This window comes from Sus scrofa, chromosome 15 (assembly GCF_000003025.6).
Source record: "Sus scrofa isolate TJ Tabasco breed Duroc chromosome 15, Sscrofa11.1, whole genome shotgun sequence".
Lineage (NCBI taxonomy): Eukaryota > Metazoa > Chordata > Mammalia > Artiodactyla > Suidae > Sus > Sus scrofa.
Window position 1 is genome coordinate 72,292,275 of NC_010457.5, and position 27,670 is coordinate 72,319,944.

General features: G+C 35.4%; 1 protein-coding gene across 3 annotated transcripts in view; it reads right to left on the reverse strand.

Annotated features, from left to right (window-relative positions):
- GALNT3 (polypeptide N-acetylgalactosaminyltransferase 3) overlaps nt 1–27,670 on the reverse strand; it is a 67,023-nt gene that overhangs the window by 15,773 nt on the left and 23,580 nt on the right. The window contains exons 2-11 of one of the 3 annotated variants that reach the window (XR_002339064.1): nt 24,764–25,387; nt 19,721–19,893; nt 14,708–14,857; nt 12,059–12,293; nt 11,476–11,593; nt 9,625–9,825; nt 7,506–7,637; nt 7,195–7,296; nt 4,066–4,218; nt 2,585–3,211 (exon numbers count right to left, since the gene is read on the reverse strand). Coding sequence is in view for 2 of the 3 variants with exons in the window: in XM_021075048.1 (XP_020930707.1) it covers nt 3,089–3,211; nt 4,066–4,218; nt 7,195–7,296; nt 7,506–7,637; nt 9,625–9,825; nt 11,476–11,593; nt 12,059–12,293; nt 14,708–14,857; nt 19,721–19,893; nt 24,764–25,278 (1,902 nt within the window). In the remaining variant the exon portion in view is untranslated. Of the gene's footprint in view, nt 1–2,093; nt 3,212–4,065; nt 4,219–7,194; nt 7,297–7,505; nt 7,638–9,624; nt 9,826–11,475; nt 11,594–12,058; nt 12,294–14,707; nt 14,858–19,720; nt 19,894–24,763; nt 25,388–27,670 lie in introns of those variants that run through there. The other 2 variants (XM_021075048.1, XM_021075049.1) reach the window with 2 other exon arrangements.

Sequence of the window (27,670 nt, forward strand, 5' to 3'; positions counted from 1 at the left end):
GTTTCTCTGCAAAATATCATTGTTATGCTACCTCACTGATGACCACTGAACTAGACTGTAAACTTCTTGAAAAGAAGAGCATTCTGTGTATCATTGTTGGCCGATGCTTACTGCAATCGCAAAAACACAAAAGATATTTCCTAAATATTGCTGAAGCCTAGAGTTACTGAAGATCAGAGTACAATAGTGACTGCAAATGTGTACAGGAGAAGACTCTTCCCTAGTGTAAGTGGGCTGAGAGTTGATTAATTTGAAAGGGTAGTTAAAAATAGAAAGCTACAGAAAAGATATATGTCAAATATTTTAAACTTAAAATATACAAACACTCCTACATTTGTATAGTATATTAATCCCTTAAAGAATATTCCATTTAAGGCCAAGGCCTTTTATTTGAGTATGAATGGGTTCCTGAGAAATATGCAACATCTTTCCTGCATAATCCCACTAAAAATGCATCTTCAGACACTTTGTTTTGCTTTCTTTAAGGTGAATTGTAAAGCAATTTGATTTTTGTTTTCTCTTTTATAGTTATTATCCACAAAGAACTCAGCATTTTAAAAAACAATTTGACTTTTTTTCTAGTTTCTTCAAAGAGTTCAACCTTGTTTCCTCAGAAATACTAGCTCCTACCTTTTTGAACTTATATTTTGATGGTTCACATAGTATTTAATTAGTTGTCTATCAACGTAAGGCCAATTCGCTGTCAATATAGGGACTTAAAAGTTTATCATCCATCATCACAATGGAAATTTTGGCATATTGCTTATTTCCTGCTATGGTTAATTGTGTAGTCATGTCACGGCTTTACATTCATCAGGTTGACATGGTCCTCTGGAATGAAGGCAACATACCACATCTTTTGCAGCAAGCAGACTCTTTCCAAGGTAGCTTCAAATTGGGCAAGAGTTCCACAATTTCAAACTCCAGTGCATTCAGATCTCTCAGGTAGATGGTAACCAGGCTCCATAGATAACTTCTTGCTAGCTTTGTTTCAAAACTCAGATTTTGCAAGATAACTAATCTCTCCCTGAAGGGCAAATTTCTAATGAAATGAGTTACAGGAAAACTCAATAATAGCCTGAGGTTCCCAAATCAGGTAAAAAGGACTCTCCCTTTGAATGCATATAATGAAGTCATAATAAAATCAACCTAATCTGAATAGATTTTAGTTGGATCTTACATGACAATTCATGACTAGTGTACAAATGGCACTCAGATTTGTTGTTTTTAAATATGCTTTACTTAGGCTCATTTATAATATATATTTGGGAATTTTTTGTTTTGCTTTGTGAGGTATAACAAACTAAGAGCTCTTGGATGTTCACTCTAGACTAACAAATTGAGAAATAGAAACTGTACATATAAATGGGCTCTAGCAGATATTTTATAATAATATTAGTATTAATAGTAATAAATACCTTTATGTATTAAAGAAATATCTAATATGAATAGGAAGTTATCACCTGCATCATAAAATATAACATCATAACGTCACTCACTGTACTGTTTCAAAATTGCTTGTCTTTCTTTCTTCTCTATAAGACCTCAGCTCAAAGGCAATACAAATCTTACTATGCATACCATAACTTCTGGAACAAAGTTAGACACAAAATAAATGTCAGTTGAGTTAGAACTTGGTATTGTAATAAAGAATGCAGAGTATTTTAATGTAAGTTCGAAGTGCAGACAATGAGAAGATGGGGCAAATCATTCAGAAATATTTTCCTATGTACAAGTGATGCTCTGCCAAATTTAAAACATAAAGCCAATCATACTTTACTTCTTAAATAAGAAGTGCTCTCTACATAAAATGACCAAAAAGAAAAATTGTTAAATCTTCAAAGCATCACTTTTTAAAAAATTTTACTCTGTCATATGCCCAAGGACAGTTATCAGAAATGAGTACAACGTTTTCTAAATATCTAACAAAGAATCTTCTCCATTGCCCATTTTTATGCCATTATTATTAAAGCCTTTTTCTTGAGAAGTATCTGATGACTCTACAATTGGTGCTTAGAAATTCAGTATACAAAATTCACTATTCCCCATTATCAATTATGTATTTTATCCAAAAAATTAAAAAACATAAATAGTTACAATAGTGATAAGCATTTGTTTTATTGTGTTTTCCATGGATAGAAATAAGAGTTTTTGGTGAAAAAATTCATTACAAAGACAGTCTATAATTGAATCAGTAACAAAATTTAGCTTTAAATGTGTCAAGTATTCTGCATTTGAAATTCAATTTCATAAACATTCAAGATTGGTGAATTTTGGTAAGAAGAAAAGACTAGCAGAAAGGGAAAAGACACCTTTTTAACAGATAGCAAGTTAGAGATTTGGGGGTCTTTTAATTGCCTTGGGAAAACACATAGTGTAGTTACTTAAGAAAAGTCTTGAAGACTTAAGTGCTTCAAGTCAAGTGGATTTCAGATTAAAAAATATTTTTAAATTTGCCAAGAAATTGAAGTGTTAAAAATAGTCTTCTCCCTATTCATTTAATTTCATGTTTAAGGAAATATTTTACAGATAAGTGGACAAAATGAAAAAAAAAAAAAAAAAACCAAAACCCAAAAAACTTTACCTGCATTTTTATATAATAAATTCTAGATCTATAAAAAAATTTCCTGGTTTTACACAAAGGCCAAAATTTGACCTTCATTGATCCATTTCTATGTGGTTAAAAAAATACAGTATCAAATCTTTTTCCCTTCCCCCAAAAAACTAGAAGAAATATTTTAAATTGTGAGTGTGTAAATGTAGCTATGCATATTATCAAGCATACAAAACACACAAACATTGCTTTACTTGGAAAATTATTTTCATCATACTGTAAACATTTTCCTCTATATCGGGACATTTCAAAATAGTCTTTGGTATTACTAGTTATTGTGCTTTGAAATGGAAACTTAAGGGATTTCTGTAGCAGTGCTACAGAGACATTTTAAGATATAAATAAGAAAAATGCACTTGGAATAAGTTACAATTAGCTGTTTTTGCATAATTTTCAAAAACTACAGTGTATGCCTAGTCACAGTTTTATGAGAAAGAATATCTCCTTTTTCAACTCCTTAATTTTAAGGAACACTTAATCATTTTGGCTAAAAATCCATTTTTGGAGTGGATCTGATGGATTGCATGATACTAAGCTTGGATGCTCTCCACTTGCTGAAAGGCACATTTTAAAGAATGGATTATATAGAAGTTGGTCCTAGAATAAAAAGAAATACAACAGACGTTAAGTTTTAAGACTCAAAGTTAACTGATAAATAGGATACCACTTATGGTCTCACAGAAACTAAAAGGAGACTTACATAGCAAATGTACATCATTTTTTAAATCTTTCTAATATCTACTATGTCTGATAAAATCTTGTTGTGTTTTGGTGTAGGCAATTGCATTTACACTACCACTGCTCAATTCATAGGTGTTACATAAATGAAGAGTTATACAGAACGAGTTCTTCATCAAGTTTTCAAGTAAAAAATAGTTCATTGAAATAAGAGGCAAACTCTAAAAAACTCTAAGTCATTAAAGTCAGTCTTATAATGCTCTAATATTGCACAACAATATTCAGGTGAGAACTTCCAGGTTCCAGCTAAGCTTTACAGCATACGTTTAAAAACAGAAAAAAAAAAATCTTTCATGAATTCTCAATTCTAGATTCATGAAAAAGTACTAAAACAAGGAATAAAAGAATCACTTGAAGTAAGAAAAAAAAATCATTTTTCTCTTCTCTTCCAGGAAAAAAAAATTATGACTGTCACAAGAAGCATTATAAGAAACTCTAAACAGACAAATGTGACAACTATTATTAGTAACCCACAGACATGCTGATCTGCATAAATCATGCTTTAAGCAATTTTACAACTATTTTGCTCCTAAGAGTATTTAATTCATAGATATATACTTTCTTATCACATGGGTAGACATATATAATGACAAAGTTAAAGACAAAGTCTGATGAATAATATTAATATACTATGTGTCATGCATTATCCCAGATAAGCAACTAGAGCTAATCAAAATAGTACACAAAGGGGTGAATTAATTGCACTGAGGTACCTTCTGGATCTCCCATATCTGTTCTCCAGTGGCAACTGTCTTGTGACCTTTGTAGGCACATGTCTTCAGCTGAACAACACCTTGAGCAGCATGAAGACACAATTCCTTCTGGATGTTATGCCGAATTTCATGTTGAACAGAGTATTCAAAGTACTGAGAAAGGAAGAATGCCATTACTGACAAAATCACCCTCTATCCTCAGTTGCAAAATAAGTGGCATAAAAAGAAATCAGTAATTCACTGAATAATGGAGTCATGTCTACTTCAACAAAATAATACAATAAAATAGAATCAGAGTTTTGGGGGCAGAAGATACTATAGCCTTTCTCTAGCCTATCACCAATAGGTAGTTACTTAACTAAGAAGGTTCTGTCTTCCTCCCCATGTCAGAAATCGGAAGCTATCAAGTAGGATGGAACCTAGAACAGTTACACCACAGAAAAGAGTATGGAAACTTTTAGCAAGCCCATTAACTGCCTCTTCCTCTCCACAAGTGTTCCTTTTCTCTTATTCATCTCAATCAGTGGCATTTTCATTTAAACTTCAAACATTTAAACAGGGTACTCTTCATGCTTCAGTTTCCTCTCCTGTAAAGTGGGTAATTTAATACCCATAGGGTTATGAAGATATATGTAAAACATTTAGACCAGTAAGTGGTACATGGTAAGCATTCAATACGTTTTTAGCTATTGTTACTATTACTCTTCCCACATGTCCAGTTAATTAGCCCCTTAGTTCTACTGAATTTTCCATTCAGATATTATCATCCCACCCATCCTTACTTCCACATCCTCACTTCTCTTATTCAGACGCTCAAAATCCCTATGCAACACTTCTAGCTACCTCCAATTTCTCTTCCTATAATCCAATTCACTCTGTTGCCAGTTAGTCCTTTATAATATTGATTTGATCCCTTATCTTCCCTAAGTGAATTACTACTGTTGCTAAGATAAAGTCCACACTCTAACTGGAACCTGAAATCTTCCACTTTTAATGTTACATCAACTATTGTCCCAATTATACATTATGCTCCTTTCACACAATTCTAACCAATGCAGAACTCCTAACTCTTAAGACTGCATTACTGTGCTTTCCACAGAATATCCTTTAGGGAGTTCCTTTTGTGGTGCAGCGGAAATGAATCCAACTAGTATCCATGAAGATGTGGGTTTGATCCCTGACCTCGGTCAGTGGGTTGGGGATCCAGTGTTGCCATGAGCTGTGGTGTAGGTCACAGATGCAGCTAGGATCCTATGTTGCTGTGGCTGTGGAGTAGGCTGGCAGCTGTAGCTCTGACTAGATTCCTAGCCTGGGAACCTCCATATGCTGTGGGTGCAGCCCTAAAAAGCAAAAAAAAAAAAAAAAAAAAAAAAAAATCCTTTTGGATCCTTTTCTGCCTAGCTACCTCCTTTTGATCCTTCAAATCCAATTTGGAATTCCCACTGTGGCTCAGTGAGTAAAAAACCCGTTTGGTAGCCATGAGGATACAGGTTCAATCCCTGGCCTTGCTCAGTGGGTTAAGGATACGTTGTTGCCATGAGCTTTGGTGTAGGTCTCAAATGCAGCTCGGATCTGCGGGTGTGGCATAGGCTGGCAGCTGCAGCTCCGATTCAACCCCTAACCTGGCAACTTCCATATGCCGCAGGTGCGACTCTAAGAAGAAAAAAAAGCCAATTCCAATATTACCTTCCTGCTTTAATTTCCCCTGAATTTGTCCTATGCACAAAAGTACACTCTTCTCAGGGTTCCCATAGTCTATCGGGGAGAACTTTCATGGCGCTCTAATGGAATTGTATGTGTAGCTAGCTGGCTACACACACAGACCAAAGTCTGGCAATGTATCTAGTAAGAGCATCCATTACAAATCAAATATTTCATAATGTTGACATTCCAAAGATAAAATAAGTGAACATAATTGATTTTCAATAGTGAAATAATTAGTCTTAGCACTAATATTTATTGAGCCTTTATTTTGAGCTAGGCAGGGTCTGTCCAAAACCTTTTCTGTGTATTAGAGTAGGCACTCTACAAACATTAGCTGAATTAATCTTGAGTTTCCCTGGTCTTAGCCTCATGCTTAATTTACCTCCTTCAACAAATATCAGTTATTTTTATAACTGATAGTTCATCAGATGGAGACATTGAAAGAAAATGGATTTAGAGTATGAAAACAGTGCTCTGGCTATACTTCTTTAAGAAAGATAAGCCTTAGGATCTCAAAGATGCTAAGAAAGGCCATCCAGTACTTTACTTCACTCACATTATCTTTTGAAAACCGTTAAAAGGGAAGTTTTATGTACCTTTCAAAAAAATGTTTTCAAACATCATCTTTCCCAGGAAAATGTATGGATAGCCAGTCTAATTCAAATGCCTTTCTCCATACCCCAGATACTTTATCCCAGATCTTATCATCCTGCCTGTAAATGTTGGTTTGGACATAGAGTTTTCCTGAAAGAGTTAGAATCTAAATGGCTTGAGCCTAAAGGAATATCTAGCATGCAGGGGTCACTTCGTCAACTTGAATTAACAAAGGACAGAAAGAGTCTAATCCTTCTAGGAATTAAGTTGTAAAAGACAAGGAAAGGAAACTTAAAAACTAGAAGCAATATTTTAATTTGTTCTCTACCCATAGTGACGTTTGACTTTTCAATCTTAACTGGTAAAGCAGTCAAAGGGTGATATCAAACAAGGAGAATCAAGAATATACCTTTTTCAGAGTATATATTGAAATAATATATGGCCCACAAAAATATGGTTTTAACATGACATTATTTGCTGTAGAATCCAGTTACATAGCCTTTTTGTATAATTTAGCAAAATCACCACACCAACAGTCATGTTACATTATAGATCCTCATAGGAAAGTCTACTTTTTATTTTGAATGGCATTATTCTACTGTTCTCTCATTTGCTTTTCTACTGGATGGGTAGGCAACCTCGAATTGTTTTCAGAGGCAGAGTGAAAATTAAAATACTCTGCAATTTCAATATTAATTTCCAAACTTAATCTAAAAACATTTCACATACCAGTTTACCTGAACATAAAATTAGAAGTTCTGAAAAGCATACAACCATTTACTCATGTTTGTAGGTATAATGAGAAAGGAGGATTTTTAGGGCAGCGCTTACCTGGTTTCCCCCAAGTCCATGACACGTATACAAAATTAATGGTTTGCCTCCTTGATTATTTTCTCCAACATCCAAACATAGAGGCTGACCCACGCTTTTAATCTAAAGGGAAATTTTCAAGTTATAAATTTAAAAAAAAATCTATATGGTTTATGTATTTTTTCAGTTAATCTCAGGAAGTTGTGTTAATAATAACAATATAAAAATCTCAAAAGCAATAAACCAGAAAGTATTTCAGAAATCTTTCCTGAGCCACATAAAAGTTGGTGGCAAGGAGTACACCAAGTAAAAAGGAATAGGAAAATACTCACATATCCAGATATAACAGGATTAAGGTCTGGCACATATGCTTCTGGATAAATATTGTTTAGATACCATGTAAAATTTTTACACTGAAGGCGGCGCTTTATTTCAAATCTTTTTGAAAGATCACCAAATGATTTCTGGTGAAAGAGGAAAGGAGAAGGGAAATGCTTAAAATAGCACTGATAAAGTATATCAAATATTATTATTTATATCTACATTTAGTATACATATATAAAAATTCTGGGCCAAAATGCAAAATGTAATTTAACTCTAGTTACCATCCATTCAGGCAGCAAGAATGCCTGGCTGCTCACTTCTGACTTCAAAGAGATTCAAGGACCATTTCAGTGCCAACTTAGTGCTATTTTATTCTTCCTTTGTGCCACAAACCTTGTGGGACAAAGATCCCTAGAGAAATGCCAAGGGCAAAAAATGGTGGTGGAGCATGTAAAATGGATCCCAGTTTTTCACACAAAAATGGTCTGTAAAGTGAGGTATGAGAAAGCAGTACAGAGAAACAGTGACCATGCATAATGTAATTTATGTCTCTTCTCCAGTCAAGACTACCAAAAAAATGCAGTTGGGAATAATTTTTTCTAGTTTTAAGGGTGTTGCTTAATTCTAACAGTGTCTTCTAATAATATCCTAACAATAGCAACACATTGATAGAAAAAGGCAAATTTTTAATCAATTGTTTTTTAATTTTTCTTTATTTAATAGGACTAAGAAAAATTTTATAAAAAGTACTATTAAATTGAAAAGGTATTTGCCTATACAGCAAAAAAAAATTTAGATTATAGTGGATGCCTAAATATCTGAAAAAGTAAATTCTCAAGCTTATGAGTTAATCTAAGAAAAATATTTTCTCTGCAAACTTCAGTGTTTTGAACCCAGGTGTTTTAGCAAAAACTATGAAATGCTAGAGGACTTTTGGGTAGCTTGAGCATTTAACCTCCTAGATCTATTTGCCCCATGGTTAAAAACAGGGGTTTTGCTGGCTCACTTGACCCTTTGGGGGTGACAGGAGAGCATAAGCTGTATTTAGCATCCACTTGCCTGCCTAGTCAAGTACTTGGGTAGTACACAATCTGCCCAATTTGTTTTGGTGGCTGTGGGTAAAGAGTCAGCAATCCAACCCAATAGTGCTCTGACTTTGCACTGTACTAACATGTTATAGGGAGAAACCAGAAACCAAAGAAAAAGTGAAATGAGGTAGCCAGATGGTTCATTATAACACTCAAAATGTTGATGCCCTTTATCCTAATATATACCTCCTTGCAAATCAGCTCTGTTTGTCTTACAAAGAGATGGAGGCCATTCACTGAAGCATGTCCTTAAACTGTCTAGTTTGTTTACCACATTCAATATTGAAACTTTGGGGAGTCTGTTCTAATGTACTAGGCATGATGATCCTGCAGCGCTTTTATCTAGGACAGGTCAATAACAACCACAGTGCCACACATTTGCTACTACTTATTTCTTTATTTTACAGCTGCTCTGAGAGACAGGCGACTATTTTATCTCAAGACAGGGAAGGAAAAAGAAGAAATGTGGTGGAGCACACACTCCTGTCCCACCAGCCTATCAACCACCCTATGAAGTGCCATTCCCATTTTAAAGTCTTAAGGGGCTTTGCCAAAGTCACCTGTCCAGGAAGTAGTGGAACCAGAACTTGAAGTTAAAAAGGCTTGATCTGCCTGGTTCATTCCCTTGCCGCATTCTAACGCTCTATCCAGTTCAAAATGCCACTTAGCATCTTGATTTAGGTGCTAATCACATCACCTAAAAATAGTTAAAAGCAGTTCCATTTCATCTTATTTTGAGTAAAGTACTGAGCCATGGAAATTGCAAAAACTAGGTATCTTCCATATTAAAAAGGATAACATCAAGTAGAAAGCCTAAATTTTTTAAAAGCAGTTTACTTGACTTCGAAAAGAAAAAAAAAAGAGAGAGAGAGAAAGAGAAAAAAACTGGCAGCAATAAATTATATATTTTTGAGTTAAAAAGCCCAACTTTAAAAATGACTTTTTAAAAATAGTTTATACTTGAGTTGACTCAAACAAGTAAAAGGGCACATGAACCTGTGGATTTTTGTTGTAATATACTTACTTATTTCTAACTTACTTGTTTAACAATTTTTGCTGCGTCTGTGTTTCTCCTGTAAAATATTTCCTTGTATTCATCCATCCAGACTTCTGCAAGGCGAACTTGGTTGCGAGCAATCACCTGAGTGCCTTTTGGAAAGGTATGAGGGCTTTTGCTGCGAAAAACATGTCCAACAACAGAGCAAGGCATAATCTCCAACTGCCCACCACATTGCCACACCTGATAATTAATGATATTTGTTTAAATTTACAGTATTTTAGGAAAATCAAAGTGTTGCTTTTAAGTTCACCTTTAAGACAATAACAAGAAAAAATAAGAGATTTATTACAACTTTACAGTCTCTGTTTCCTGCCAGTTCAACTTAAGTTCTTAAATATAAAGAACTATTTTATTAAATGGTACAGACACACTAGAGGAAAAAAAAATATTTTCAGAAAGTATTTTAACAAAATAGTGATTTTGGATCTCTCAAAAAATAAATTCCATTTTTTTTTTTTTGCAAAGATTATGCAAGGTCTTTAATATTCACAGAGGACCAAAGGCTCTTCTGTACTTCCACAGCAGACTTGGAATAAGTGGGCCCAGACTATTTACCCCTTGCGTATTCGACTTTGTAATCAAGAAGATAAATCCAGATAGTCCTAATTACCAAAGCATGATCTATTAAACTTTTGAAATAGTTGGTCATTATTTAAAAATTCATAAATTTAGAGAAAGAGGGTCAAAAAAAATGTATTTTCATTAACTCAAAATAATATGGCAGGAGTTCCTGCCATGGTGCATCAGAAACGAATCCGACTAGGAACCATGAAGTTGCAGATTTGATTCCTGGCCTTGCTGAGTGGGTTAAGGATCTGGCGTTGCCATGAGCTGTGGCATAGGTCACAGACACTGCTTGAGTCCTGGATTGCTGTGGCTATGGCATAGGCCAGCAGCTCTAGCTCTGATTAGACCCCTAGCTGGGGAACCTCCATATGCCGCAGGTACGGCCATAAAAAGCTAATAATAATAATAATATGGCAGATTGCTAAATCAATACCTTGGCAAGCTAGTCTTCCATAAATAAAAAATCTAAAAGTCATGTTTAATATGTATACTAATATTAGGGCAGTGATCATATTCTCTCTCTCTCAAACAAATGAGAAAGCTTGGTGACATGTTCAGTTCAATAAACTGTGCTTGAGATCCAGCATGTGCTGGGAGTTGGGTATACTCAAATGAATAAAACAAGACCCCTGGCCTTAAGCAGCTCAAACTTGGCTAAGATCATCCCTGCCATTATGTGATGGAGCTAGAGCCAAAACTTCAATCTTCCAACCCCTAGTTCAATTCTTTTTCCACTACATTCCAGACTAAGTGATGAGAAATGAATGACAAAGTCACTGTAGAAAATGAACTCACAAAATCAAATAAGTACATGTGGAGACCATCCAACGCCTTTGCTTTGTTTCTCATATTAACTTTTAATATGTATAGAGGGGGGGAAAAAGCTCATTTAATCCAAAGAGTTAAGTTCAATGTCTTTTAAAATTATACATAAATGTTTTTTCCATCCCAACTCCCTTGATAATCAACCAATTTCCTGAAGCACTAGATTTAATTATATTTATCTTGGCTGGAATTCAGTAGCTACAAGTGCATTAATTGGTGTTATTGCCTGGACACAGGCATTTCACTGATTCCTCTTGTTACACTGGCAGCAATGAATAAATATATTAAGTACCATTTTAAGAGGAAATATATTTATTCTATTCTAACAGTTACATTTTAGAAAGCACAAAAAGACTATACACATCTGTGATGATCTCTGTCAGCAACCAGAAATATACATTTCATTGTTTAATATGTGCATCATATTTATAAACTTACTCTGAAAGACATTTCTATATTTTCACCTCCCCAAATTTCCATTTCTTCATCATAAGTTCCAATATATTCAAAATAGTCTTTTGATATGGAAAAAAGGCCTCCTGCAAAAGTGGGTGTTCTGAAAAATAATCCATTGTCAAACTTTGTTAAATAAAAAAGAAAGAAAAAACCCCACATTTTTAAGAACAATTGAATCAAATTTACAAATAGAGATCACAATTTCAGGACTCTGAAAATTAATAAAATCTAAAAATGCTATCTTCAAACTCAAGTTTGGGGAGACGGGGAGGAAATTTTTGAGTATCCTTATCTAGCAGAGCAAGATTAATGTATCTTCTAACCAAACTTAAGGATTCTTAAATAATGATTATAAGAAAGATATTAGCTCACTTAATTCTACTTCTTACTTGGTTATACCATGTATAAGCAAGTATATAAATAAGTGACATTTCCATTCCTTTCATATAAAATATGTGTGTTTATTTTGTTAGTGTGAATTACCTTGGAGGAAATTACTCTAAAAAGCAAAGAATTCATACATATACAAATAACTGTTTATAAGACTTTGAGAGCAACATCTTACTTGATAGGGTAAGTTTCATCCTTCCTTCTTTGCTTCTCATGATCGGGAAGTGATTCCCAGCCAAAAGAAAGGCTCCAGTCAAAATTCCCACGGTTGTGGTTACTTCCATAAGGAGAAGGTTTGTTGAATTCAAATGTGTTCAGATCTATGGATGCAATATCTGGGCTCACGACAGCAGTGTAGTTCTCAGCTATTCTGGCCAGCAAAGGTTCCAACCAACCATAGAAACACTCACCTGAAGGAACACAATTTTAATTAATTCAGTGAAAACACTCAGGGTTTTTTGTTTTTGCTTTTGTTTTTTGTATTTTGGAAGAGGATTTACAGAGAAAGGAGAATAATAAAGTCATTTGAACATTTATATAGGGGAGATTTCTTAAAGGTTTCTTGTCATGAGATGAGGGTAGATGAAGAAGAGAAAGGCAAGATTGAGAAAAGTTAGGAAATGAATGATTTTTTTTTAAAATCAGAATGGAAGCAAAATGATACTGCTATATTTAAGTTTCAAACTGTGTATTTCTCTTTAAAATGGGCTGTGAATCAAGGATAATTGTTTTTAGGGCCGTACCTGTGGCATATAGAAGTTCCCAGGCTAGGGGTCGAATCAGAGCTACAACTGCTGGCCTGCGCCAGAGCCACAGCAACGCCAGATCTAAGCAGTGTCTGGGACCTATACCACAGCTCACGGCAATGCTGGATCCTTAACCCAGGAACTGAACCCACATCCTCATGGATACTAGTTGGATTCACTTCTGCTGAGCCATGATGGGAACTCCCCAAGGATAAATTTTTGCTGATCAATACCAACTAGCTCCAGAAGTATACAGATTTACTTAAACTAGTCTCCCTGAGTAAGGTATTTTAACTGAAATCTTTTATTTCTCTGACAGGGTCTTAGGAGGAAATAAATCAGGAATAGGAGTATTCTGATTTTGGCAGTTGGAGAAAGACTATCCAAACCTGCCCAGGCCTAGTGAAAGAGTGTGAAGGAGTGGCATGAAAGGTCAGCGCCCTGGTCCCAAGCCAGGCTGTCTCACATCACACACAAGAGTTCAGGAGATGTGGCATGAGCAGTGTTACTCAGGGCTTCCCATCACTAAGTGGAGTCTGGCCGTCATGGTCTAAGAGGACCATTGGACACATTTGTCAGGAGGGGAAGAAAGCCCAGTCTGACATTATTGCAATCTTGGACCAGGAGAGGGCATATTGGAGAAGGAGCCATTTCCTTCTGAAAACACCTCTCTTGGATTACCTTTAGACTTTTCTTAAATTAAAACCGGTATTAACAGAGTACTTGTTGTGAAAGCTCTTAAGAGACTCAAGCAAATCCAAAAGCCCTTCTGTAATGATCGGTGTATGTGCCAATTTGCTTGGTCAAACATAATTTAAGGGCTGACCAATCCAAAGCTAAGCACTCATACAAAGAGTAAAAGTCACTAAAGTTAGAGCTTGAGGAGCTAAGTGACATTTTAGTAATGCCTAATGTGTACATTATTCATTGACTCCAGGGAGTTCCCGTTGTAGCTCAGTGGTAATGAACCCGACTAGGATCCATGAAGACACAGGTTCGACCCTGGCCTCACTCAGTGGGTTAACGATCTGGAGTTGCCGTGAGCTGTGATACAGGGTGCAGACACGACTTGGATCCCATGTTGCTGTGGCTGTGGTGTAGTTCTGATTTGACCCCTAGCCTGGGAACTTCCATAAGCCATGGGTGCAGGCCTAAAAAGCAAACAAAACAAAACACACTGACTGCAAAAATACTTTTTAAATACTTCATTTAAAATCACTGACAGTTGAGGTTCCTGTTGTGGTGCAGTAGAAACAATCCGACTAGGAACCATGAGGTTTTGGGTTTGATCCCTGGCCTCACTAAGTGCATTAAGGATCCCACGTTGCTGTGAACTGTGGTGTAGGTAGCAGACACAGCTTGGTCCTGAGTTTCTGTGGCTTTGGCATAGGCCGGCAGCCGTAGCTCCAATTAGACCCCTAGCCTGGGAACCTCCATATGCTGTGGGTGTGGCCCTAAAAAGCAATAAATAAATAAATAAATAAAAATAAAATCACTGATAGTCAAAAAATTAAAATATAAACAAATCCAGCAGCAACAAAAACAAAAAAGAACTGACAACGTTCATGGGAAAGATACCAGAAGCTGTGAAGGGGTACCCCTAATTTGGCACAAGAAGGAGTGTGTGAATTTAGGGGAAAAAAAACTGAAATATAAAAAGTAAGTGTGGATACAGTTTAATGATAGGGTTGACCACACTTAAACAAAGCTTTCACTCATTTTAAAGTATAGTAATCAGGAACAATACGGAAAAATGCTTTTTTTTTTTTTTTTGACAGAATGAGCATATGAAAAAAAAAAAAAAAATCCAGGCGTGGATAATTTGCTGAGGAAGCTGGTCAATAGAAGACAAAAAATTAAGACACCTTAAACACAAAGGAGGTAAGATCTTTGAATAAGTGAAAGAAATTTCCTACCCAGAGCTGTGATCTGTTTGGGCTGTCATTGCTGTAATCACCAGTTGAAAATGATGTTAAAGAAAATGCAATTACGCATTTAAAGAAAAGGCGTCCTTACCTTTTAAATTAGAGGGAGGGAGAAGTAAAATGTTACAACTATTTCTATACGTATATACTTACAGTGAGCATCTAAAAATGTGAGCGTTTCAGCTGTTGCTACTGTTGCTCCTAGCAACCTTGCAGTGATCAGACCTTTTCTCTCTCTTTGTCTGACTATTTTTACTATAGAAAATTGTTTTATATATTCTTCTAGTTTATCATGTAAGTACTCTGTAAGAAAAAAAAATCAGGATTAACTCATTCCTAAATTTATTTTCATATATAACATATGAAAGCTAATAAACAACAGGACAATGAATCCTCTATATGCTTAATCCTAACAGTTGTACATATCCATCCCTTAAGGTAAAAATTATGTCTTTATTTTAACTCTTTATTGGAAAATTAAAATTATGCATTCAAATCTTAACTTTTGAACTATAATAATGCGTGACATTTTAAGAAATATTTATCCTGTCCGTGCCATATCAATAAAAACAATGTGTTTGGGGGAAGTGAGAAACTTCAAAAGGAATAGACCCCAAGAGTTAAGACTCATTTAAAGGCCAGAGAAAAGAGAGAAAAGAGTAAAAGAAACTGAATTTGGCTAAAAAGACATTTGATTCTTTTTTAAACTGATATTTAAATCTGGAAATTTATAGAAAAAATAATGCCAAGTTTCAAAAAAAAAAAAATTCTCTGATATTTTAGGCAGTGGTCAAAATAATTTAAGACTAAAATTTTGAGTAAAAAGACGGGTAGGAAAATCCAGGGCTACAGCAGTCTGAGAATATTTCTACAAAGAGTAAGCAGAAAATTTTCGAAAGCTCCAGAGTCTCCCAACACAGAATTTTTTCCAGTAAAAATACAAAGGAAGAAGAGAGCATGCAAACCAGGAATGAAGTTAGAAACAGGCAAAATTTTAGTACTGGGTGTTTAATTTCCAATTGGGATGAGATACATACTAACAAGCAAGAGTTAAAACAGTAGATAAAAGAAAAATATTTCAATCAAGTCAGTCAAGAGTTGTTTGTATTTTTCAATAACTTCTTAAGACTGCTTTTTCAACATTACTGATTTTTCATTGCATATATAATGCAGTTCTTCTGGCCTTCTTGGGCCCATAGCACAGACTCAAAAAGATTTGGGAATATTGAGAATGTCATTAAACATCCTGGGTTGATGTTGCTTCTGCCAGATTTCAGAAGCAAGTGTAGGTGACTTTGACTTTATCTGTAATTAGGTTTTTTCCAATTCTCCAGCGATGCAGGTAAGAGAGTTGCTTATTTAAAGCTTAAACACTCATAAAGGAGGTAAGAATTCAGGACCAACTTTTGTAGAAAAATAAGCTCATCTAAACATTGTCTCAGAGTAACTTTTTTAACATCTAAGTACCTCAGAATTAGTTCTCTGAAAGACAAGCAGGATTGTAATTTGTCTTAAAAATATAGTCACAGACATTTCTGCTTTAATTGCAGACTTGTAAAGCAAAAACTTACAAAATAGAAACATTTCATAGGTCTTAATGGGAATTGATTTTTTAAATGGAATCACTACAAATTCCTTCAATAAACTCTCCCACTGTTCATATAAAGAAGTTTCTGATTTACCCACAATTTCTGAACTTACTGTAAATTCTTATCTGCCCTCCAAATTTAGCCGTCATCCATACCCCTCATTTTGTGAAGTTAAAAACACAAAGCCATGAAACCAGATTTCCTGGGTCAACTTATAGCACCATTACTTTTAGCTTTGTGACCGTGGGCAAGTTATTTTACCTTTCCGTACCTCAGTTTCTTTATCTATAAAATGGGGATGAAAGAAAAAAAGTGGGCATGCTAGTGCTAAGTGAAGTCAGACAAATGAGACACCAACATCAAATGCTATCACTGACATGTGGAATCTGAAAAAAATGACACAATCAACTTCTTTGCAGAACAGATACTGACTCACAGACTGAAAAACTTATGGTTTCCAAAGGAGACAGTTTGGGGGATGGGGGGATGCGCTGGGAGTGTGGGATGGAAATCCTATAAAATTGGATTGTAATGATCACTGTACAACTATAAATGTAATAAATTCATTGAGTAATATTTTTAAAAAATGGGCATGCTAGGATTTATCCTCCCGGGGGGATTATTGGGACGATGTGATGAAAGATCACTATCCAAATAAGACATTTAATACAGGGACCAACTAGCACATGGCCTGTGCTCTGAAAATGTTAATTATATTTTGTTTGCTATCATTGGGGTTTAGCTCTCTGTTAATTGATTATCCACATATTTATGCCACTCTTTCTTCAGCAAACTGATATCAGGGACTATAGTTCCTACTTCACAAGCTCCTTTACAATAACTAGGGACACATTTTCTGTAATGGGTACTCATTAATAGCTCTTTGATTCAGTAAGACAAATTACACTACTGTGCAAAGATAGTCCTTACCAAGACAACGTTTCCAAATCTATTGTTGGTTGCTATAAAGAATTATAAAAACTATTCAGATCCTTTGACCAAGTAGTTCTACTTCTCCTAACTTAACCAAAGATAAAATTAAAAAAGAGGAAAAAAATAAGCATAAGGATTTATTGCAATATCATGTACACTAACACTAAAGGGTAAATAAAAGTGAAAGGTTAAGTACAATGTATCTAATTCATCATCATCATTAAAACTAAAGTTTTGGGAGTTCCCTTCGTGGCAAAGCAGAAGCTAATCTGACTAGGAACCATGAGGTTGTGGGTTCGATCCCTGGTCATGCTCAGTGGGTTAAGGATCCGGTGTTGCCGTGAGCTGTGGTGAAGGTCACAGACGCGGCTCGAATCTGGAGTTGCTGTGGCTCTGGCGTAGGCCAGGGGCAACAGCTCTGGTTACACCGCTAGCCTGGGGATCTCCACATGTGGAGGGTGTGGCCCTATAAAGACAAAAAGACCAAAAAAAAAAAAAAAAAAGAAAAAAGAAAAAACTAAAGTTTTGAACGTAACAGAAACAGGCTATTAACAATGTTATGGGAAAATATCCAATTTCAAAACTAGATTTCTGACATAGATATAATTAGATGAACATTATATGTTTAGACAGTGATTAGATTAAAATGATTAAAACAGGAAGATTATAAATGGATGTCATTTTTTATCTGATTTCCTCTAATCCTATTAGTCTTGTTGTGCAATTAAATAATACAGGTTACCTTCAACTCAAAGCTTACTAGAAGTAGTCTAACTGTGCCCCCACTGCCCAACTTCTTCAAAAATCAACAAAATAAAAACCATCTGAGGAAAAAGTTCAATAAACTAAAGAAGAAAAGATTTGTAAAATAGAGTTTGGGATTTTTTTTTTTTTTAAGAAAAAGCATACCACAGGTATGCAGAACTTATTCAGATGTCACTTAAAAGTCCATATACTTTGGTCCAAAAAGATAGAAAGAATTAGAAAAAAATCAGAATCAAGCAATAAGTAAATTAGCTGATTACAATTGGATGATGAAGTAACCCAGGTAAGAGGATTTGAGATTCAAACCAAAGATCTATACGTAGTGTGTAACTTGAATCCAGGGGACCTGAACTAGAAAACTTCCCTATTTGGTGGACAGGTTTCACACCCAAGTCAAAGGTCTCTGGTGAAAAGCAATTTTATTGCATGTAGATGTTAGTTTAGCTTGAGACCATAACCTCAGTTCACTCAGGATATTTTGAAACCATAGGAATATTTAGAATTTTTTGTAGAAATAATTGCTGACGTCATCTGTCAGGAAGCAGGGTTTTGTTTTTTTTCTCATGGTCTACAAAGTAATGATTTACTTCAAAACAGATGGTGCTTTAGATCTGATGGGAGAGCAAATTCCCATTTTATAGATAAAGAAACAACTAGTTAGTGCTGGAGTTCGAATGTGACTTTAAAGAATCTTTTTCCAGGGAGTTCCCATTGTGGCTCGGTGGTAACAAACCCAACTACTATACATGAGGAATAGGGTTCAATCTCTGGCCTTGCTCGGTGGGTTAAGGATCCAGCAATGCTGTGAGCTGTGGTGTAGGTCATAGATGTGGCTCAGATCCCTCGCTGCTGTGGCTGTGGCATAAGCTGGCAGCTGTAGCTCCAATTCAATCCCTAGCCTAGGAACTTCCATACGCAGTGGATGTGGCCCTAAAAAGCAAAAAAAAAAAAAAAAAAAAAAAAAATCTGGTTCCAAATTTGAGCTCATTCAGGAATAAGCTTTGCAAACAATGAAATAATTTTGGAATAATCTATATCTGTTTGATACTTAAAATACTTGCAATGTTTGAAAATTCAGCAAATTAGAGTATTTGTCAGATTATCCTTATGGGTCCAATTTAAAATGTGAAACTCAAGCAACTGACTATTGACTTGTATAATTAAGTGAAAATTCATTAAAGATTTTGGCTAACTTTGTAAATGGTACGTGAATACTTAAAAGAGCCAAAATAAAACAGGATATGGTAACTCTTCCTTTTAATATTTAATTCATGTATTATTTATATTAATTCATCTAGTCTTTAAGACAACCCCAGGAGTTATCATATATTTTCTCAGTTCTAAGCTATACAATTATATACTTATAAGCAATGGCAAGCTAGCTTAATTGATTGTAAGGGTCTTTTATTCTAGTGGTATGTAAACTAATAACGTATCATAAAATAAATTTGATGACATATGGCATTTTTCCCATTTTGCAGATAAATATAAAAAAACTGAGGCATAGGGGTATTAAGTAACTTGTCCAATTACATAGCTGGTTAGGACCATATCTGGGATTCAAACCAGCCTAACTCAAGGCTCAAGTCTGTGCTCTTAACCTCTATGTCTTACAATAAAAGTCTCACATTAAGGACTACAAAGTTATGAATAATGGTGTTTCACACACTTTTTAACTCCAAAATATTTGAATATGGACATCCTTAGATTGTTCTTTCATCCACCCTACATGGATGAAAGAATATAAATGGCGAATAAGAATATAATTTATATTCAAGCTCTGGAATGGCATATAGAGAGTACAATATAACCAAGAGACTTTGGACAACACCACATTGATCTACTCAGGAGACAATCTACTTTGCATGTGCTTTCTTACCATCTACACTAGCATCATCCACCAAAATGATTTCCTTCAGCAGAATGGCAGGTGATGAATAGAGCACACTGTGGACAGTTCTAAGCAGCGTGGACCATGCCTCATTATGAAAAACTATTATGACACTAGTGGTAGGCAGGGGAGGACAGCGCTTAAATTTTTGTTCAATACATCTAGAAAAAGTCAAAGTAGAAGAACAATTATGAATTTTATTAATTTTAGTAATTGTATAGCTGTGAAATAATCATTAGTTAACTTTTAACACAATAGAAATGGTAGTGGATAGTTTCTATGTAAGATGATCAATGCTATATAAAAGCAAATAAATCAAAGCAATATTTTTTTACAAACAGACCATTCACCTAGAGATCATGTCCAGTGATACTGATCACATAATCAAGGATTACAACATGCTATTGTAAGCTTTCTCAATAATATAATTTTAAATACAAGTAACATTTTAAATAAAAATAACTTAGAAGTGAGATAACCTGTAAGAATGGCAAATACTTGTAATTGCTCAAATAAAAGCTAAGTTTTTTTCTTCCTTGTAGAAATTAGGCATTTCTCTTAATATCTGAAATTTTTTTTTTTTTTTTTTGTCTTTTAGGGTCCCACCCATGGCATATGACGGTCCCAGGCTAGGGGTCGAATCAGACCTACAGCTGCCAGCCTATACCACAGCCACAGCAATGCCACATCCGAGCCACGTCTGCAACATACACCACAGCTCATGGCAACAATGGATCCTTACTCCACTGATCAAGGCCAGGGGTTGAACTTGCATATACTAGTTAGATTTGTTTCCGCTGAGCCACAGTGGGAACTCCAATATTTGAAATTTTAAACAATGCAACTTTATTAAATGAATATTCATCTTTGTAGAGATTATCTTAAATTAGATACTTTCCTAAGTATGCAATATTATCTAAGTTTAATCAATTTACTTAACCTGTACTTGAGGAGTTCCCATTGTGGCTCAGCAGTAATGAGCCTGACTAATATCCATGAGGATTTGGGTTCCATACCTGGCCCTCTTCAGTGGGTTAAGGATCCCACATTGCTGTGGCTGTGGGATAGACCAGCAGCTGCAGCTCCAATTCAACCCCTAGCCTGGGAACTTCCATATGTCCCCTGTGTGGCAGAATGACAGACAGAAAGAAAGAAAGAAAAACAAACAAACAAACAAACAAAGGGAGAGAATGAAGTAGAGAGGAAGGAAGGAAGGAAAGAGGAAGAAGAAAGAAAAGAAAGGAAGAAAACTTCAAACAAAAGGGAAAAAATAGCTTGCTATAAAGTTTATTTTCTTATAATGATCATAATTCAGCAAAAACTTATTATGTACCTACCAAATGCCACACGTCATGCTGTGTTAAACATTTTGCTCCATTAAGGAAAGAGAACCTTAGTTGCTTTTGACTGATTAGTGGTACTACCCATTCACTAAAAAACATTAGTTATAAATTGATCTTGAATTTATTTTTATAACAATGTCATCTTCAATAAAAATAATCTTCATAGGAAGGCACTGGGGTGTGGGTGGATGAGACTGGAGATGGCCACAGTCCCTCACCTGCTAAGCTGAGGTGAGGATCAAATGAAATAACATATAGGAGAGGGCTTCAAAACATTGTCAAATCAAACAGAGTGAACCTGCAACAGAAAATATGTGTGTTCTATGGTACAGATAAAAAAATAACTCTCATTTCACTTAAAAACCATAAATAGCTGTACAGTTTTAGATAATAGACTCTGAAATCCTCCCACACAGCCAAAAGCCACTATAATAGTGTGTGAACAATCAGACAGTGCTGTTCAAATCCAAAGATAAGGAAGTGAACCATTCACTTATGGACATAAGCGCCAGGCACACTTCAGTTGCTCTGCCAGGGCCAATGGGAAACCAGAACCCCCAGAACAGTACTAGAATTCTGGGAAAGCCACCCTTAAAAAGACACCCTACAAACTCTTATTAATTACTACTTTTTTGGAGGGGTGCACCCGCAGCATATTCAAGTTCCCAAACTGGGGGTCAAATTGGAGCTGTAGGTGGCTACAGCAACGCCACAGCCATAGCAATGCCAGACCTGAGCAGCATCTGTGACCTACACCACAGCTCACAGCAACATTGGATCCTTAACCCACTGAGCGAGGCCAGGGATCAAAACTGCATCCTTATGGATACTAGTCAGATTCATTTCCATTGAGCCATGACAGGTACTCCATTAATGACTACTTTTATAGCTACACCTCAATACAAGTATGTTTCAGATCCTTTTCTGAGGGAGGTGTTTAGGTTGAAATATTTGGAGTAACAAAAAGGAATTAAATTAGGGATAAAGTACGAGAGGATGTCCATGCCGCCAATTAGGTAAAGAGAAGGAAGGTTCTGCGTGAAAATAATTTTGCTCTCTAGGACCTTCATGATTTTAAAGTGTAACATACATGCATAGGCAGAAGAAAACGACCACATTCATTCTCACTGGGAGATGAAAGCAAATGATTTATACTAAATTGAACCTTGGATAAACTACGAAGTAAAAATAAAGTCCAGGCGTTCCCATTGTGGCTCAGCAGAAACGAATCTGACTAGGATCCATGAGGACACAGTTTCGATCTCTGGCCTTGCTCAGTGGCTTAAGGATCCGGCATTGCCGTGAGCTGTGGCATAGGTCGAAGATGCGGCTTGGATCTGGCATTGTGGTGTAGGTCAGCGGCTACAGCTCCAATTTGACGCCTAGCCTGGGAACCTCCATGTGCCATGGGTGTGGCCCTAAAAATCAAAAAAATAAATAAATGAAGTCCAAGCACAAATTACCTATTTATCTCTCCACTTGAGTTAAAATTACACAGAAACAAATGACTAAATATAAGCTTATATTTTTAATACATAAATTCTTAAGAACCAACAGAAAGGATAAGTAAAAATTACGAAAAACTCCATGCTATAGTATTTCTTTTTTAAGAAAAAACCATACAATTTGTTGTACTACAAGCATTTTGGGGATGGAGCTTTGGGATTAAAAAGAAATTTTCCTTATATTTATTTGCCATGGGACTAATTAATAGGATATTAATCAAGAATTATAAAAAGCTTCTGAAGATTTTAAATGTAAAACTTCACAAAAATTCATATTAATAAAGTGTCATCACTTTAATCTCACAAGGCTTTCCCTCAGTTTAAAGCTAGGCTTTATTTGTTCAGCTGTAAGGACTAACATCAAGTAAAAGTGTAATGTTATATCATTAATTCAAGTGATAATAAAGTTTCACAATATGATTTTATAAACCCATTTATTTTGAAACAATTAGCATGCTCAACTTACACTTTAAATGTTGTTTCACATGTCATTTAAAGTAGTGAAGCTAAAATAACTTGTCAAAGTGATTGCAGATTCCCAGTCAAACCATTTGAAAGGTCTAGCATATAGAAATGTGCTTAAATTATCATTCACAAGACCATCTGGCTTTGGGAGAAACTGGATCTATATGTCTAATGAGCATGTAAAAGATTAGCAGTTCTTCAGAAAATGTGTTCCTTGCTAATAATATAAGTTAAATTTAAAGTATGGAAGTATTAAAACTTCACCAGCTCTTCACAGTTCTAGGTATCCATTCCAGTCCAAAAAAAAAAAAAAGGCTCTTTGTGTTCTTAGCTATTTTGCACTTGTTGATTAACATTATTGAATATTATTGCAGCTTCTCAATGCCATATTGGGCAAAAAAAGACTTGTCTTGAGCTTACTTTGTCACATCAAAAAATAAATATCATGCTTCTTGATTTGTGATGGGGGCTACTTTTCAATCAAGACCTCTCCCCAAATCAGTAAAGTGCCATAGTGCATTTTAACCTACTAACCTATTAAACATAGAAAAGGAACTATACTGTGTTAGAATGGCTAGAACATTTTACAGGCATTTTATTTGTTCACACATTCATTTAAACTGCTAAGTAATTTAACCCTGAATCACACAATTTAGAATAAAGCAACAAAAATCTTATCCACACAACTTCAATACTGAGGGGCTCAGGGCTCATCATTGGAGCAGGTGTTCATCATCATAAATCTAGAAAAATATGAAGGAAGCAATAGACCTAAGTGTACTAAATACTTTTCTTCAGGTTCACTTATAAACATAATTCTGCTATAACTAGAAAGCAAAATATGTAGGCACGGTTGGCTTACAGTTTGTCTATCTTGCACTTTTAATAAATCTATAGGTTGTTTGAAAGTGCTGGAATTCATTTTAGCTATTTCTATTCAAAGAGAGCATTTGAACACTACCTCAAAAATAACAAAAAGGATAACTAAGAACAATGAGACAACTCAGTAGAATCTGGGGAAATCTTAATCAAAATACTGTATACTTGAGATAAACATGTACACAAAGTGACAATAAAAAGCAATGCTGTCCTCTCAGAAGCTAAAGGGAGAAAACTCTGTAAATACATGAATTTATTCAACAAAACTAGAGAAAGAATCACAGTTGCATTAAAAATTAGAACAATATTGTTTCTTAAAGGTTACAAAACACTGCGTGTACTGGGATAAAATTTTAGCACTGAAAGTAGCCATAAAATCTGTGACTTAGCTCATAAAATATCATTATCTATTAGCTCCGAAATCCTGGCACATCTTTTAAATATTTCTATTCTATAGCAATACATAGAGGAACAGCAACAACTCCTCCACCTCCCACAGTTCCCATAAAATTCACCCCATGTTTCCTCCTTAATAGATGAGAAAATTAAAGCATTTAAGAAATAAGGATTTGCTTGTGGTTCTGTGGAGGTCAAATCTAGAATTCAGTTTTCTAATTTCTAAGATGATAATTTGTCACATCTGCAATGCATCACCAAGCACAAATATAAAAAATCTTGCCTCAATAATAAAAATAAAAAATAATTAAAACAGATTAAATAAATGAGATTTGCTGATTCTTGGCCTCAAAGTGGCTAAAGAACAAACACCTTCCTTAGCTAATGCCCTCCCCTGAAAACCCTCATGATAATAAGTAAACAATGAATATTCTTCAACATACTCAGGAGGTCGAGTGTCTGGTCCAAGATCTCGGTGTAAAGAAATCCTGTCACTTGCAAAAGCGTTAAAACAGTGTTTTGCTTCTCCACGTTCTTTTTCCTTCTGCTCTTCAACACTTAAATTGGTTGTCTTGAACGCTTTTCCAGAAGCACCAGGTGCATTAGAATCCTGAGGTGGGCGGTCAAGAACGGGTTTCAATTCTGCTGCTGTATAATATCCTTGCAAACAGGGTCTCTCACCAGCATCAATGTTTTGCCTGACCGGTGCTCCTATTTGCATTTTTGGCATTGCATCTTTAATATTGTTTACAGCTTCTAGCATTAAATCAAGCATCTTGTTTTTATTTTTCATATTTCTTTCCATCCTTGATTCCTCTTTGGAATACTGAACACTTACTTCTCTTTGCATTAAAATCAAAAATATTATAAAGAAAAAAACTACTGCACCAAGCTTCCAGAACTTTTTATGGTAATGTCTTTTGAGGTGTAATTTTACTAGTCGCTTTAGGTGAGCCATTCTGACATTAAAAACTTGTCACTGGACAAATAACACTTATAGTTTCCTCTGTTATGTATATTTTTTATCATAGATTTGCTGGCAGGAAGTTCTACTTAAATTGTAATACCTATAAACAGAAATGGTAGATGGCATTAGTAGCTATTCATTCCTGCAGGCATGGTTCACTTCATTCACTCAGCCAACAACTGAACATAAGCTGTAAACAACGTACTCTTATGGTTAACAAAAATACGAAGATACCTTGCCCTCAAGAAAATTACATTTTTGGAAGAACACAATTGCTATAATTAACTACAATCTAGTGGGTTATAAAATATTAGAGATTTTGCTCTAGTAAAAAATACATTTTTTCTTAACTCTAATACCTACAATGTGATATACATAAACTGATTTTATAAATATACTTTGTGTATTTAAAAGAATCTTAGCTGAATAACCAAGGAGCCAAAGGACTTCATTAAGCTGGTTGTAAAGAAAGGGGTAATCCATAAGAAAGCAAAGGAATACTAACATGCACTGTCAGGCATACAGTAAAATAGTGGCTTTGCGTGGGGGTGGGGGGAAACACATCCATGGCATACAGAAGTTCCCAAGCCAGAGACTGAACCTCCACCACAGCAGTGACATGAGCCATAGTAGTGATGACCCCAGATCTTTAACCTACTACGCCAGCAGGGAACTCCTAAAATAGTGACTTTTATTATTACTATTATTTTTAATTTAAAATTTTTTTTCGTCTTTCTGTCTTTTCTAGGGCCATATGGAGGTTCCCAGGCTAGGGATCTAATCGGAGCTGTAGCCACTGGCCTACGACAGAGCCACAGCAACACAGGATCTGAGCTGCATCTGCGATTTACACCACAGCTCATGGCAACGGCGGATCCTTAACCCATTGAGCGAGGCCAGGGATCGAACCCACAACCTCACGGTTCCTAGTCGGCTTCATTAACCACTGAGCCATGACGGCAACTCCTGACTTTTATTTTTATAAGTTTGCCATCAACCTATGAACTTTTACTTTGACAAAATCAATTAAGATTATAAAGCAGTTTCACCACCAAGTAAACTGTCATGCCCCCAAATTTGCTCACCTGATAGTACTTGTGAATATTACAGAACCAAAAAAGACTGGAAAATTAAGATAATGTATTGTTATATAACACCTCTTTTCAATATACAAATACAAAACTAATACCCAAAAAAAAAAAAAAAAAAAAAAAAAAAAAAAAAAGCAGAAAGCTTCACCTGAAGTGTTTCTAAAGAGGCAAGAGAGAACATTGAGTTATAAAAGCAGTATTTGGTATGATAAACTGCTACTTGCAGTTGATCCTTAGAACAGAGCAGCATGTTTACCAAACCTTGATATGGGCCACCAGGAGCAAAAGAAACAAAAAGAAAAATAGAAACCTGATTATAACCTGAATCACAGTGAGGATGGACTGTCTTTATGAGGCGTAAAAAAATGTAATGTGAAGAGTTGAGTACAAGACTACATACCATGCACCATTGTAGTCAGTCAAGTGATTAGCCAGGGCAAAGGGGCAAGGAAAATGCCTATGCTCCCTAAACCCCAACCATATTTTAAGGAAAATATCATTTATAGAAGTGGAAATTAACACTTTATTGAGCTTCTTTTCCAAAGTTATCAGTAAATTTAAAATAAGAAAACAAAGTTTCAAGATAGATTCTCTTGCCTTTAGCAAGACATTTTAAGCTGAATAAACAAAATAAACAGAACTTGAAAAATTAGTTCTATATGCTGTTTTTAAATGGACTTCTATATTTTTCAGTACAGGATGAGCACTTTGGTTCCAAAAGATATCTCAATTATGATGTTTACTGCCCATAAAAATGAGAGTCCAACATTTCTGAGTTTTGGTTGCTTCAAAAGCCTCATGTAAGGCTTTTTACATTAACATTAACCTCTAAAGCTTTTTACATTGTTTTAAGATATAAGGAGTTTCACAACCACACAACTGTAGTAATGTCAAATGTCGAGCTACTCAATTACCATGAAAGCAAAATACCTTGAAGGTCAGCTTGAAGGAGCAGAGGCCAATACACATGATGGCAGTTTAACAGGCAACCACAAGGCAGTGTGGTATCAGCTATGATGAAGACCAGAAAGCAGCACAGAGGGTAAGGAGATATGTTGTAAAAATTTCCCATGGTGACACCATGAAGCAGAATCTTGAAAGATAAGCAATTTTTAGGCTGGTGGGGAAGAGCAAGGAAAGGGGGGAATGGAAGGTGCAAAGGCATAAAATCAAGAAAAGATGTGGTCAATCCTTGAGTACAGCAGAAGTGGAAGGCACAGGCAGGAGAAGGCAGGAGGTGAAGCAGGAAGGTCATGTAAAGATTGGCTCACAAAATCAATCTGGAATCTACC